Here is a 14,698-nt window from a genome sequence, read left to right as displayed (position 1 = left end):
TGAGAAGATAAATTTTTGGCTACTCTGATTTGGATAACTGGAGGAAAGATGGGATAGTGGGAGCTTAGGCTCCAGACCTCTAGAAGATGAGGTGGGGTATGTGGCAGTTCTACTAGTTAAATTCTGATCTTCTCCCTGCTTTTATGACTCTCTGCAATTTTGAGCATGTCAGCGAGTCTCTCCAGCTTGTGTTTCCTCCATTTCTGTTTCCAAGTCACAGATGGTTTAAGGCATTTCCAACTTAACTTCTATTTTGTGAAGGATTGTTTCAGTCCTTACATGGAAGATGTTATAGATGTACTTGCTATTTAGGTTGACAGATGGAAAGGATATACACTAGAGATTTGGCTGTTTTGGTGGTGGTGTTGAACAGCTTTGAAAACTGTAAAGAAGAAAATGAGAAAATTAAAAATCCTAGCTTTGGCGAATTGAGACATGACATCCATGTTATGAGACTGGAAGTACATGCCTAGGTTACGTGTAGAAGGAGAGGAGAGAAAAGGGAGGCTTGAAGTCTTGCCAGTGGAGAAGAAGCTGAGATAGTCTGAAAAGAAAGTGGGGAGGAAAGAGACAACTGTGAATGAAGGAGAATGAACACATATGAGGCCCTTCTCCTCAGGACAGAGGAGGTCATTAGTAACCGTGATGAGGTGATTTGCATTAGAAAGAGAAAATTAAGAGGATCGCTGGAAAGCAAGACTGATGGAAGTAGGTCAAGGCAATAGAAATAGACCTGGTACTTGAAATCCTTAGTTAGGAAGTTAAGGGAGGCAAGTCACAACAGTAATCTTGCTGTGAGGCAGCCCAGCTGCTGCTGACTTGTGAGCAGTGAGGAAGCAAACTCAACCTTGTTTTCTGTAGGAAGATGATGTGTAACTGTGGTGGGTTGACCCTGGCTGGATGCCAGGTGCCCACCAAAGCCATTCTGTCACTCCCCCTCCTCAGCTGGACAGGGGAGAGAAAATATAACAAAGAGCTTGTGGGTCGAGATAAGGACAGGAGAGATCACTCACCAATTACTGTCATGGGCAAAACAGACTCAGCTTGGGGAAAATTAACTCAATTTATTACAAATCAACCAGAGTAGGGTAATGAGAAATAAAACCAAATCTCAGAACACCTTCCCTCCACCCCTCCCTTCTTCCCGGGCACAACTTCACTCCTGGATTCTCTACCAACACCCCCCCCCCCCCCCCCCCCCCCAGCGGCACAGGGGGACGGGGAATGGGGTTTACGGTCAGTTCATCACACGTTATTTTCTGCCGCTTCATCCTCCTCAGGGGGAGGACTCATCACACTCTTCCCCTGCTCCAGCGTGGGGTCCCTCCCACGGGAGACAGTCCTCCACGAACTTCTCCAACGTGGGTCCTTCTCACGGGCTGCAGTTCTTCACAAACTGCTCCAGTGTGTGTTCCTTCCACGGGGTGCAGTCCTTCAGGCACAGACTGCTCCAGCGTGGGTCCCCCACGGGGTCACAAGTCCTGCCAGAAAACCTGCTCCGTGGGCTCCTCTCTCCACAGATCTGCAGGTCCTGCCAGGAGCCTGCTCCAGCGCAGGGTTCCCATGGGGTCACAGCCCCCTTTGGGAACCCACCTGCATTGGCGTGGGGTCCTCCACGGGCTGCAGGTGGATATCTGCTCCACCGTGGACCTCCATGGGCTGCAGGGCGACAGCCTGCCTCACCATGGTCTTCCCCACGGGCTGCAGGGGAATCTCTGCTCCGGTGCCTGGAGCATCTCCTCCCCCTCCTTCTTCACTGACCTTGGTGTCCGCAGGGTTGTTTCTCTTACATGTTCTCACTCCTCTCTCCGGCTGCCGTTTCCCGTCTGTCCCAATTTTTTTTCCCTTCTTAAAAATGTTATCACAGAGGCGTTACCACTATCGCTGATTGGCTCGGCCTTGGCCGGCGGCGGGTCCGTCTCAGAGCCGGCTGGTATTGGCTCTGTTGGACACAGGGGAAGCTTCCAGCAGCTTCTTACAGAAGCCACCCCTGTAACCCCCCCCGCTACCAAAACCTTGCCACACAAAGCCAATACAGTAACCTTGCACTGAAACTATAGCTTGCTCCATATGCTAGGGTGTTAATACAGGATTTACTCTTTCAATAAAACACTTCTGTGTAGCTCTTTCTTCTTTATATAGCCTTGGCTGCTGCGCTTACCTTTTCTTTATGCACTCATAAGTGAATAAAGGGGCAGCTATGAATACTGTTGCTGTGCAATGATGGAGTGTTCCTTGAAGATTTGATTTCGTTTCTTTTGACGGCCCACAGGTGGGAGTATGACGAAAGTTATTGTGATGCTGTGAAAAAGACTTCACCATATGACTCAGGCCCTCGTCTCCTTGATATCATTGACACCGCCATCTTTGACTATTTGATTGGGAATGCTGATCGGCATCACTATGAGAGTTTCCAGGATGATGAAGGAGCCAGTATGCTCATCCTCCTGGATAATGCCAAAAGGTGAGGGTAAGGGAAATCCTGGTGGCCAGGCAGTGGCAAGCACAAGGGCATACATTTATCTGCTCTGTATCTCTCTGTTTTCTTTCTCTCACTAATTTTTTCATTAATACCTTTTGTGCTAAAAATCCAAAGCTTTCCTTCTTATCAGAAGTTACTCACCAATTATTAGGGACCTTCAAAGGCTGTGGTGCTTACTCTGTACTCTAAATACTATGACTGCTTTGGGCAAAGTCTTACTCAAACTACAGAAATTCCCAAATTAGCACAGTACGACCTTTTTTCCCAAGCAACTTTCAAAGGTTTGCTTCCTTCTCTTCTCCTGTCCCCAGAAAAGCTCCTCTGTTTTATGCTTTTAATTAATGGAAGATTAAAAACTTGTGATTTATTATTTACCAGTGAGTATTAGTGCCATAGTAAAAGTAGATCCTTTCAAAATGTGTCTCTGAATAATTTGGCATTCCCTGCCTTCTGGTTATGTCTACTCTGGCTTTAAAGGTTAGAAGTTCAAAATGGAGATAGAACTGATACTGAGAGCAAAATATGACGGTGTCCTGAGTGTGGACATTAACTATTATTGAAACAAAAATGAAGCATGTAGTAACTGAGAGGAGCTGATGAGAAGTCCTTCTTGAGGCCAAACTTTACTATCTGTATGTGTTTAACTGTTGTTCTCTCTTTGCAAGAGTTTTTGTATATTGGCTGGTATAGTTTAAGATAAAAATCCTATTGAAGATACAGCCTTGTTTAAATCATAACAATTTGCTTAATTTTTCTTAAAAACAGAAATAACCTATTCTACTTTCTCATGATTTAGTCCAGAGACTCCAAAGGTTTTTTGCTGATGGGCACTACCATCTGCAGTGGCAGTGAGTTTCCCCTTCTGCGGATGGTTAAGCTCTGGTAGTTTCTGTGTGAGGCTCTGCTCTGCAGTGGCTTTGCATACCACTTGTACGAAGTGTACACAGCAGTTGAGACCTCTGGTCTAGACAGATCCTTGGAAGGCTTGGAATTACCATTTCTTTTGCCATTTGCCTTTTGTGTAGTGGATTCCTTCCTTTGTTTCTAATTTGTCTGCAGTGGCTGAGTTGAGTATTTTGTCTTTATGCATCAGCCCATTCAGTAACACTCCTTCTGTTTTGTCAGCAGGATGCATTCCACCTTGGGACTGCTTAATTATTGCTGCTTTCAGACTGCTTTAGGTGAACTTGGCAAAAACTGTCTTTCTATAGTGCTCTGGCAATGTGCTAGGAGGAAGCCACTAATCTATTAGTCACTGGAAGTGAATACAATAGTTGAAGGTCATGTCAGACCTTTCATTATGGTGGTACATGCTTATAACGTTAGGAAAACATTTCCAGTGGGGCTTTGCAGGCCCAGAAGTAAATTGTTTTCTTGAAAGCTTAAGTAAAGTTCTTTCAGCTCCTTTGAGATAAGGGATAGGGGGACAGTTTTTTCATAGAATCATAGAAGATCTCAAGTTGGAAGGGTCCCATAAGGATCGTGGAGTCCAAATCCCTGCTCCTCGCAGGACTACCTAAAACTAAACCATATGACTAAGAGCATCATCCAGACGCTCCTTGGTGCCATGACCACTTCCCTGAGGAGCCTGTTCCAGTTTTAAAGCTATTAATAACAGAATTATTTGAAAAGAGTAACGCCAGACTCCTAGAGTAAGTTATCTTTATCGAGGGGAAAGTTCTTCGTTGAAAACAGTATTATAAGGAGAGTGAAACTATAAAAAAAAAAAAAAAAAGGCATGTGTTTAGTTGAAGCTTGAAATACTATGAAATCTTTTTGGCAGGCCTCCCTTAGAAAGTGTGATCATGAAATGTTAAAGCTGATCACCTTGTTAGTTGAACTGTTGATCTAAGCTTGGCCATCTAAAACAGCACATGGGTGCTATTTCATTCATTCCCTGTCCAGCTGTGTCAGACAGGCAAAGCTCCTGCTCTCTGTTTCCAGAATACCAATTATTCCTTTCCCATGCTTCACAAGATGAGCTCAATTGCTAAACTCCTCTGAAGTTCATTTCTAAGGTGCCTTGGTCTGATAAAGAACTAGGTATGCTGGTGTTGCTTCTGTTTACCTGGTACATTAGGTGATGTTGTTGAGAGTTATATCTGTAATTGGTCATGGCCTGTTCATATTTTAATTGAAATTATTTGATCTGCTGGAGCATGAAATTGCCTAGTATTGATCTTTTTGAATTCTTTACAAATCTCTTGGTGTTGAGAACAACATTAGGAGTTCAACTGGTTCACTTGGTTTTAATTTTGCTTTTCAGCTTTGGAAACCCTGCCCTGGATGAAAGAAGCATCTTGGCTCCTCTCTATCAGTGCTGCATGTAAGTGAAATGCAGGATGCTGTTGACTTGACTTATGCAATTGCTGCCCTTAGGTTTGCAATATAATTAAGTTTGAAGCCTTCGGGTAACCAGAAGATGTTCTCTCAGGTACATAGTGCTTTAATTTTTTGAGGTAGTATGTTTGTTTAATGTATTGTCACTGCTCAAGAAGCTGAGAAATACATTTTTATTAAGGTAGTACATCAGACGGTGGACTGTAGGAAGTAGTCTTGCCTCCAGGTCACTGGTTCAAATCTATCCTTAGTATGACAGGTACTTTGCATCTGCAGCTGTCTCCATCCAGCTCCCGCTGAATAAAAGTTCACATCACAGTTTGAGTTCTCCTTTATACAAACTAAGGACTCAACGTGTCTGGCAACTTAACTACCTTCATTTCCAAATGTTGTTTCTAAATAAGACTGTAGCACTGCTCAGGGTGCTTCTTTCAAAGTGAAGTTCGTAGGTTTTTGCAGGATTTTGTTTCTGCTTTGGCCTTGTGAGCTGTGGTTTCGTTAATTTTATTTTTAGAGGCTGTGACTTGTTAATTCCTGTTTTCTGTGGCTGCTCTCTCACCAGGCCATTGCCACTTCTCATTAACAAATAGATAAAAGTACCAGGAAGAAAAATACTGATATATCTATTTCCTGTATCTGTTACTTCAAGATAACATTAACTCCTTTAAACCTTCCAAATTAAGCATTTAGTTGAGAGTTCCTTGAGCCTGTCCTTGGAGGGTTCTGGCTCCCAAATTCCTTGGGGCCTGTGAAACCTGGGAACTCTGCAGAAAGCCTGAGCTCTCACCCCCTGCCTGCACTAAGCAAGGCTCTATGCATGCTACAGTACACCTGGCCTCCATTCTGCAAGATCCTTTAGACTTCATATGGAGAACAGTTAAACTAAATGATTTTCAAATTCTTTAGTTTTCCTACATTAGTTTTAGATGCATGTTTAATTTCCGGCTTTATGAGGATCTTCCAGAGTCTTTCTCACCTATATTCTCCCAAATGCAACCAGAAGAGAAGTTTATGTAGGAGACTTTGCAGTTTCCTGCTTTTCAGTTATCCTTTCTTTCTGATACCAGGCAAATGCCATATAAGAATTCATATGCATAATTGTTTTAACTATAGGTTTGTTACAACACTTGCTTATATTGCTGTTTTCTTTGGAGGCCATCAAAAACCAAGAGTTTAGACCGGTGGTGCTAAAACACAAAAGTTTGGGGGAGAATCCCAAGAGACTTCACAGAACAAGACAGTTGAGATGGGCCGACATGAACAAGCTTAATGGCCAATGAAGCAGAAAGATCACTGCTATGTTCACATTCTGTGGAAGTTCAGTCAACTGAATTTTGTCCTTTGTGATTAATTGTTGGTCAGTGGTGCTCTTCCTGAGGTAACATGAGTTTTGTTTTTTAATTAACAGCCAGACTGTTAGTTTTCTTTCTTTTCAAACTGTGTCTGGGAGGCCTCAGGACTGAAGAACTTCCTTGCTAGCAGTTGAAAGTGTTTCTGTGTAACGTAAGAATTATGTCACATTAGGTTCTTTCTTCTTCACCTTCAGTTTTCAAGTTTCACTTAGATATTGCTTATAATGCAGTTATACCTGGACCCTCCCATCCCCAAACCACTTTTGTGATAAGACTGCATTCTGTTTAGATGAAATCATGATGTAACAGGCTCCCTCAAGAGGTTGGCTTTGGTATTGCTGATGGGACTTCAGCTGGACAGTGGTACGATGACGTGTTTTGTTTCTTTCTTTTGCAGCATCCGGGTTTCTACCTGGAACAGACTCAATTATCTGAAGAACGGAGTACTGAAGTCTGCCTTAAAAACTGCTATGTCGCATGACCCCATCTCACCAGTGCTGTCTGACCATCATCTGGATGCCCTAGACCAGCGGCTTCTCAGCATTCTGGCTACAGTGAAGCAGTGCACAGACCAGTTTGGGCCAGATGTTGTGCTGGTGGAAGACAGGATGACTCTGTCTCATTTGTAATTGTAGTGGAACACAGACGAAACTCCTTTTTTAAAAACAAACAAACAAAAAAGTGATAGAAAAACAGCACAATCAGTTCAGGAAGGCTGTGGCCAAGATGGACTGAAATGAACAGGAAAGCTTCCGAGCCAGAGAAACAGAGGTGACACTGGCTTTTACCTTGGGCTGACAGCAGCGAGAGGTGGGAAGTTGGAGCCTTGGTCGGCTCAGTACCCATAATGGCATCTTGGCTGTTGTGGTGTGTCCATTGCCGGCAGTGGACATTGCACTGGATAAAAATGGCTCTTGGTGTTGGTGGAAGTGTGTGGAATACAGACACTAATTTGTGAACTGAATCTAGAGGGAACAAATGGAGATGAACAGTACGATCCTCTCCCCTTCTCTTCCCCATGTATACTCTTATGAGTTTTTGTCTGATTCAGGGTTGTACATAATCAGCTGTGAGCTGGTTAGGTATTTTACTGCTTCTTTAGAGAAAGAGGAAGTGGTGAATAAAATAATTATTAGACTGAAGAGTTGTGCCACCCCCCCGGGGGTGAGATGTTCTTCTGAATGCCATTAGGGGTGGCAGAGGGGACCTCTGCTGCTCAGTTGACTTTTCCTTGATAAAAGGTTGGGAAAGGGGTTTGCCTCATATGTGATAATGCTTCAGTGTTTTTGCTGAAGTCCTATCAAACATTTATCCACAGGGTTGGAGATTTAGGGGAGGACAGGGTGGTTATACAGCACTTGTAATTAAGGGGTTAAAGTTAGTTTCCACATGTCCTGTCACTGTTTTCCATTTTTAAGGAATCTGGCAAGGTCTGACTAGAGAAAATATCCTTGCAGTCCTGTGTCCATATTAACCAAATTTTCATTATATTGTAGCTGAGGAGGAGGACAGAATCTGTCCTTGGAAGCAGGTTCCGTTTAGTGAGGTCATGCTGCTTACCGAATGCCCTGTTTAATGTGGGGAATCTGGGCGCGTTGCACTGGGGAAAGGAGAGGTGTATTGCTGGACTTCCCAGTAACCAACAGCTGTGGGCAAGGCCCTGAAGAATGGCAAGAACCCTGAGCTGAGCTCTTTCTTCTTCGTCTCGTTTGGAGAGAGCTTCCTGCTGCTTGATATTGTAACCACAGCTCAGTGCTGCTGTTTTGTGGAACACCAGCAGTTTTTCAGTCCCACCGTTTACCTGGCCTGGCTATTGTGGCTGAGCTCTGAAGCTGTGAGCACTTCCAGTAGGTTTGCTGCCTTCCCCAGCTGCTTCCTTCAACCCCCGCTGCGATGTTCTGGGGTCCTCGCTCCTAAGGGGTTTGCCATAGGTAGGGGAGAGGAGGTCTAAGTTGGCTTTTCAGGGCAGACTCGTAGCACTTGTCTTCTGCTAGTCCTGTCATCCTTCAGCACTGCGTCAGCCTGCACTGTGGATGAGTTTGTGGCCATAAAACTTGTCACACTTGTGGTAGGTCTGAATCTCTGTCTCCAGAAGGGAAGCAGCTTCATCATTACGTTTCCAAATTTAACAGCTTTGCATCGATTTTCAGTTCAGATAGTATGGTCCTTAGAAGTAAGAAAAGAGCTTGCTTCCCAAAGTGATGATGTATTATTGGACTTGTGAGCAAGAGCAGCAAAATGTCAGTTTAAGACCTTTTCCTTGATTTGTCTGTCAATCTTTCTAGCTCTGCAGTAATGTGGCGGGCAGATAAAGAGCTGTTTTCTGTTCTTGCTCCTGCTGCCATACCTGATCAAAGAGGTGTTAGTGAGAGTTTATTCTAAAAACGCAGTTTGATTTTGTTGAAGTCTTTTTTGTCATTGCATGAGCAGAGTATCTTGAAAGTAGAATGCAACTGCTTGCCTGAAATTGAATTTTATGTTCTTCTAGATCTCTTCTGGACTCGGCCACATCCCAGACCCACCCCAGAGTCAGGATGGGATCTGGAGTTATTTATTGGTGTTACTAGTCAGGACTGTAACACAGAGCCAGCTTTTAGGACACTGGTGTTAAGCTAGTGCCCGTTTATTGCTGTACTTGGTAATATAACACATGCTTTAGAAGCCGCGGTCCTTCGGTGAGTTTAACCCACTGACGTGGATAGTGCATTGCGGGTTCCCTTAGGGCAGAAGCGAGTGTGCTCAGCTGACGGTGAGCGTGGGCAGGAGCCACGCAGGGATTGCCCAGGGCCCGAGCTGGCCTGTCGCTTGGCTGGCAGTCAGATTTCAGTGGTTGAGCGAGATGTTTTTGGGAGGTACCATGGGCAGCAGTTCGGTGGTTAGTGAATGCTTTTATTCTAAAGCAGAATAGGTTCATACTGAGGCATTTTGGCATAAACCGTTTCCCAGGAAATTTAAGATGATTTACACAAAGGGGAGACAGTGAAGCACATGGTAGTGGCTTGTAGCATTTTTAAAAGCCTGTTCTTCTCTTTGAGCTTAGTCATGAGCACTTAATATTTTGGGAAGGATCTACCAAAATTTGATGTTTTGATTTCTCTATGATCACTCTTGATCATTTATTCAATTTAATAATGGATTAAAAAAAAAATCTTTCTGTCTTTATGAATTAGTGTTCAGGACTTATGCATTGCTTGTTCACGGGGCTCTAAGCTGAAGCCTTTGCCATCAGATGGAACCTGGGGAAAAGTTTTCCCCCGGTATGAATGTCAAAGATTTAAAGCAGAGTATTGGTTTACTTGTGAACAAAGGGCATGAAGTCTGGCATTGTCAGTAGGAGGAAGCAAGAAACGGTTGCGCTTTTTTCTTCTTTTTTTTGTCATATTGATGTTTCTGTTAACTGTAAACACCACTGGAGCTTGGTATTCTGCAGCAGGAAAGAAGAATAAATTCCTCTCTTACCCAAAATCAGAAAGATCTGGTTTTGGCCTTGTGATAATCTCTGGCATTTTGGCAGTGATCATTGTTTTGCTTGCATACAGAACCCTGAGGAATTTTAAATTGTAACCATTGCAAAGGAAATAAGAAGCAGCATTCACATACGAACAGGGTCTGCTTGAATCTCTGAAAAATAGTGTGATTTGTGAGGCAGGTGCTGTGCTCTGTCGATGAGGTTTTCATGACACCTTCTAATTCTTGTTCACTGTGCACACTGTAATCTGCTGGCTCCAGATGTTACAAAATGGTTGTGTTGTGGATATTAGTAGTATCAGAGCGCTTGAAGCACAGAAATCAAGAACTAATTAAAAAGAGAGCATCATCAGCCATCTGCTATTTGTCTCCTCCTTCTTAAGTCAGCAGCCGGGCTGGAGGAGACACTGAAGTTGGCTCCTCTTCCAGCAGCTAATGAACTGGAGTGTGTCTTGCCAAACAAACTTCAACTGAAAAATACTGATTTATTGAGAAGGTAATTTATTTGCTGTGGCAGCTGGAGCGAGATGCTCGAAACAGACACCCCTCTTGGAGCTGTCAGAGGATTGCCCCTGGGAGCAGCTGCACAAATGGAGGTTGCTAATAAGAAAACAGAATGCAATCATGACTTTGTACTTGTATCCCCCAGGGTCAGATTCTGCATAAAGCAAAATTGTGTGAATAAAGATTTTAATAAAGCAACATTGATGGATTGTTTAAGTCTCTCTCTCTCTCTCTCTCTCTCTCTCTCGTTCCAACATGTGGTGGGCTGAATGTTTGAAGTGCTATATTACTGATGTTTCATGGTTATTCCTCCACTAATAGTTATCAATGGCATTTATTCCAGTCATGTATTTCCAAGAATGGAGTCAAATGTGTAGGTTGCTTGCAAGAGCCTTGTTGGTAAGGAAAGATGTGTTTAAGAAGAGTGTCCCAAGGTGATACAGAAGAAGAACACACCTAGCTTTAAGTGGTCTTCAGACAGCCTTTGAAAGTGCGTCCTGTGGCCCTGCATCTGCCAAGCACCTAGGCTGATTTCTTGTTTCTGTCCCAGTAGGTTGGCTTTGTTACATGGCGAGGGAGGTATATTGAGTTGGCAAGAGTTTTATGTAGAGTTGGCAGGTGCTCATGGTTAGCTTTTCTAAGCTTTTATTGAAGCCCTTTTACAAGAGGGGGCAAGTAAACAGCCATCAAAATCTGTTTCCACAGAGCGCAGGGGTTTAATCTGGCTGTATCAGAGCTTGTTTTCTTAATAACCCACTGCAATGAGGTTTTCAGAGGTAGGAGGTGATGCTCACAGTTCTGAATATCAGGCACCCAGAAGCCAAGGAAGCCACTGAGAGCTGCTGTGTACTTCTGAGGACTGCATGAGCTGCTGCCAGCCCCCGTATGGCTCGTGGGGACAGGACACCCAAAACTGCCAAGGCACTGTGCCGCTCCTGGAAATGCAGGAATGGGCTTTGACCTGGCCTGTAGCATCAGTGTGGTGGTGTGAAATGACGAAAAGCACCTGCTTTTTTTAAAACTAGAGTTTCTCAGTTGAAACTTCAGACTTTGGCATTGCTGAATTTTCTAAGAACTGTTTTGGGGAGGTTATTTTGGAGGTTTGGGGGGGTGGGGTGGGGGGGTGTTCTGGTGGTTTTTCGGCTCCAGGCATTGTGTGGTGACAATTTTTCGTATCCTCCATCTCTATTTTTGAGGTGCCAGTTGGCTCAGGGAGCAGGACAGGATTCTTGCTTGCATATAAGCAGTTCAGGAACTTGCAGAAACTACAGATGCTTTTAAGTTTTGAGAGGCTGAAATAGCTAGTTTTGAGAGCTGGTTTTACAAGCACCTTGTATTACTGCTGTGTAATTTTGGAGTGGTTGGCCTTAGTAACAGGGTGAGAATTCATACAACTGGAAGATTTTAAAGTGTTTCTGATTATGTAGTGAACATAATTTTACAGAAGGATGAACAGAAACAACTTTGAGCCAATGGAGAGCCAAAGGGCTTTGAAAATTAGCGCTTGCCCTGAATTTCTTTCCAATTATTTCCCTACAAAGTTTTATTGATTCTGAAAATTAGAAATGAAAAGAAGTTCTTAGTTCATATATCCCAAGTGTGGGACTGGTGCTCTGTTGTTTTTAATTTGTGGAGTCTGTCAACATTTTTAAGAGACTGGGGATAGGACTTTGTGGGGAAAAAAACTAAAGGAAGGAGGGGAAAGTTCTCCCCTTATATCCTTTATTGTAGATCTTCCTTTTATTTAATGATCTAATCCATAGCTGTGTTATACTGAGCTGCTGGAGAGAGACTGTCTTCCTCCTCCTGCCTTCTGTCAGAGTTCATCTATGGATGTGCAGAAGGAATTGCTGTATGGAAACTGGAAAACCCATAAAAGGATGGATGCACAGTATTTCCCTGTCTGGCAGATACAGCCTGTACTATAAAATCCAGGATTGCAAGGCTCCCTCTGCGTGTGTTTGTACCGAGTTGTGTTAGGGGTGCTGAATAAGCCAGATATAAGCACATTTTCGTGGCGCTGTTTTTTCTTTCTTTTTAGATGATACCTGCACTGTAAGACCTGACTTGACCCGAAATCATGGCTTTATAGTCAGGTGGTTGCTGCTCACCAGGACTGCTTTGGAATAACCAGTCATGAAGTGAAAAGCTATGCATCCTAGGATCGTCTACTAGTATCGTCTCCTAGTGGCTCCCTGCAGCTACCTTCTCCAGCAAGACTGTTAACTGAGGATTAACAAATACTATAGTGAGTGTTTGAGATTCATCAGAGGAAGCCAAAAAAAAAAAAAAAAAAGAAGAAAAAGGGAGGGGGATATAATCCCAGCAAGCTGTACTAGGGCATTGACTGCTGTGCTTCTGAGCCCCATCCTTCCCAAGTCAGCTATGAGCGAGTTCTCCTCACTGTAGTGCACTAGGATCTCTTCCAGTCTCCTGCAGCTTCCCGTCCAGTCCATGGGGATAATTTCCTCCCTAAGGCCCTGCAAAGGGAGTTGGTCAGGGGGGTGGATTTCCTGGCACTCCCCCCCCACACACACACTTCAGTGCCTTAGTAGCCTCAGAGCCAGGTCAAATGGTATAGTTGGCAGGTTACTACACAACTGTTTTTATTTTCCCCTCTAGCTCTTATGGCGTGCCGCATTTGAGCAAAGCTGATGTCCCAGGAATTACGCTGTAGCACCATGGAGCTGCTGTGGTGTTGAACAGTCAAGTTGTTTTATCTTTCAGAATGTGCTTTTTTTCCTTTGGAACATGGAAGCATCTATTTTTTTTATGAATTCTGTCCCTTTTGATAAGCTCTTTTCAGCTCAGGCACTTAGCCCCGGGAGGGTAGAGTTTGAATGTTACAGCTATGAATTTTTTTATAAATGTATATAAATGCTCAATTCAGATGCTTCAACTAGTTTTCAGAAAGCCTGGTAGCAGTTTAATTTGCTATGGCTACAGTGAGTTCGATTTTTAATTGATTTTTTTTTAATGTGCACTGCTTTTAGTTCTGTTTAAGTTATTGCAACCGGTGTTAAGTTTTTAGCCTCACTGTTTTTGAAGCTGGAGGGGGCAATTATGTTAATACCAGGATCTTTAATGCTGATGTGTAATATTTATAGCCACCTGTAGATGGTGATATGCTCCACTCCATGCCTTGGCGGTGACGGATCCCACTCCCCATCCACCTGAACGAGTGAATTGCCAGACCGGATGAAGTGCATTTAGTGTCTGTCTTATTTTTATTTTTCTGAGCAAGTGGGATAACCTTGAAATTCTTTCCATGTCCAAAGCATCTTGGCCTCCTCTCAGTTCGGTAACTTGTGGGTTGACTTGTCCTGATGCTCAGTAACTTGCAGTGGTGTTAGTCTCTTACAGTAAGCCAGCAGTGGGTGCAGCTTAAGGTAGAATGCAAGTTATATGGGGCTTATCCACTTTTCACCTCCCCCCACAGCTGCGTTTGTGTGTGTACCTGTTTCCAAAATCAAAGCCAGGCTTTGCATGGGATCCTAGTATCTCCTGCCAAAGCACGGGCAGCCAGCCCTAACGACCACACTTGCTGCTTCCCTCTACGGGAGGGGGTTTACAGCTTGTTGGAGAAAGCTGGTTGTCGGTGGTGAGCTTAGTGGTGGTAATGAGTTGTACCTCAGTTGTCGTACGTGATTTCATGGTGGTTCTGTGCTGATCTGAAACTTTTTTTTTTTTTTTCCTGGCTGCTTGAGCGGAGCCCACCCTACCTGCCTTAGTGTTTGGATGTACTGGTGTACGAAGATGCGCTGATGTGAACGGCAGCACTTCCCGGGGTCGATGAGGAACGACACGCATCCAGTGTCACACAGCAAGCCCGTCCCAGAGCCAGCAACAAAAGCGTTCGTCCTAGACCTTTGTTCTAATTGCTAAACTGAACTTATGGCACAGCAGGCAGCGAATACACCCCGGGCAGCACAGCGCGGCTCCCTGCATTGCCGCTCTGACTCGTCCACTGCCTCCCGCTCCCTTGTCTATGCCCGTTATTTTTGCGCCCCCTTGGAAGTGACCCTGATGAACGACAACTGCCAACACCTCTCGCGTTTGCGGCAGCGAAACTTCAGCTGAGCCGCTGGGCTGCTTAAAAACCAGAGCAGTTGCCTTCCCGGGGCGTTTGTTGCTGGTGCTGCAGCAGGGAGGGCTGCGGCGGCGCAGCTCTGTGGAAGTTCCCTGGGGCATCTCCCGGCCGAGAGAAGCCGCTCGCCTCCCTCCCAGCGAGGGTCGGCAGGACCTGGGGAGAGGACGGGGTCCAAGTTTTGTGCAGAACAGAGACCGGAGGGGTACCCGGTGCCTCCTGCCGGGAGCGGGGCCGGGTTTTGCAGCGTAGCGCTGGCGGGAGGCCCGCCGAGCGCGGCGGAGCCTCCGTCCGCGGGAGCGCTGGGAGCGAGGCCGCGCCTGGCACGGCAGTGACGCCGCCGCACAGCTGCTCCGCAGCGACTCCCGTTGCAGGCAGGCAGGAAGTGAGGTCACGGCTGCGGCGGCTTAAGGGAGGCCGGGAGCCTGCGGACACCCCGCAGAGCCCGGGCAGGGTCTGCTCCCA

At 45.0% G+C, this 14,698-nt stretch overlaps 1 protein-coding gene across 5 annotated transcripts in view; it reads left to right on the top strand.

The window, feature by feature from the left end:
* Positions 1–10,362, top strand: part of FAM20B (FAM20B glycosaminoglycan xylosylkinase) — a 28,818-nt gene extending 18,456 nt beyond the window's left edge. For all 5 annotated transcript variants that reach the window (XM_052801331.1, XM_052801335.1, XM_052801330.1 and 2 more), the window contains 3 exons: positions 2,273–2,464; positions 4,749–4,808; positions 6,572–10,362. In XM_052801331.1, the coding sequence (XP_052657291.1) occupies positions 2,273–2,464; positions 4,749–4,808; positions 6,572–6,803 (484 nt within the window). In that variant the 3' untranslated portion in view covers positions 6,804–10,362. The remainder of the gene's footprint in view (positions 1–2,272; positions 2,465–4,748; positions 4,809–6,571) is intronic.
* The last annotated feature ends 4,336 nt before the right edge of the window (positions 10,363–14,698 follow it).

Source organism: Harpia harpyja, chromosome 11 (assembly GCF_026419915.1).
Source record: "Harpia harpyja isolate bHarHar1 chromosome 11, bHarHar1 primary haplotype, whole genome shotgun sequence".
In the NCBI taxonomy this organism is placed as follows: Eukaryota; Metazoa; Chordata; class Aves; order Accipitriformes; family Accipitridae; genus Harpia; species Harpia harpyja.
The sequence above is the reverse complement of the archived record's forward strand: the minus strand, read 5'-3'. Positions and strand labels throughout refer to the sequence as shown.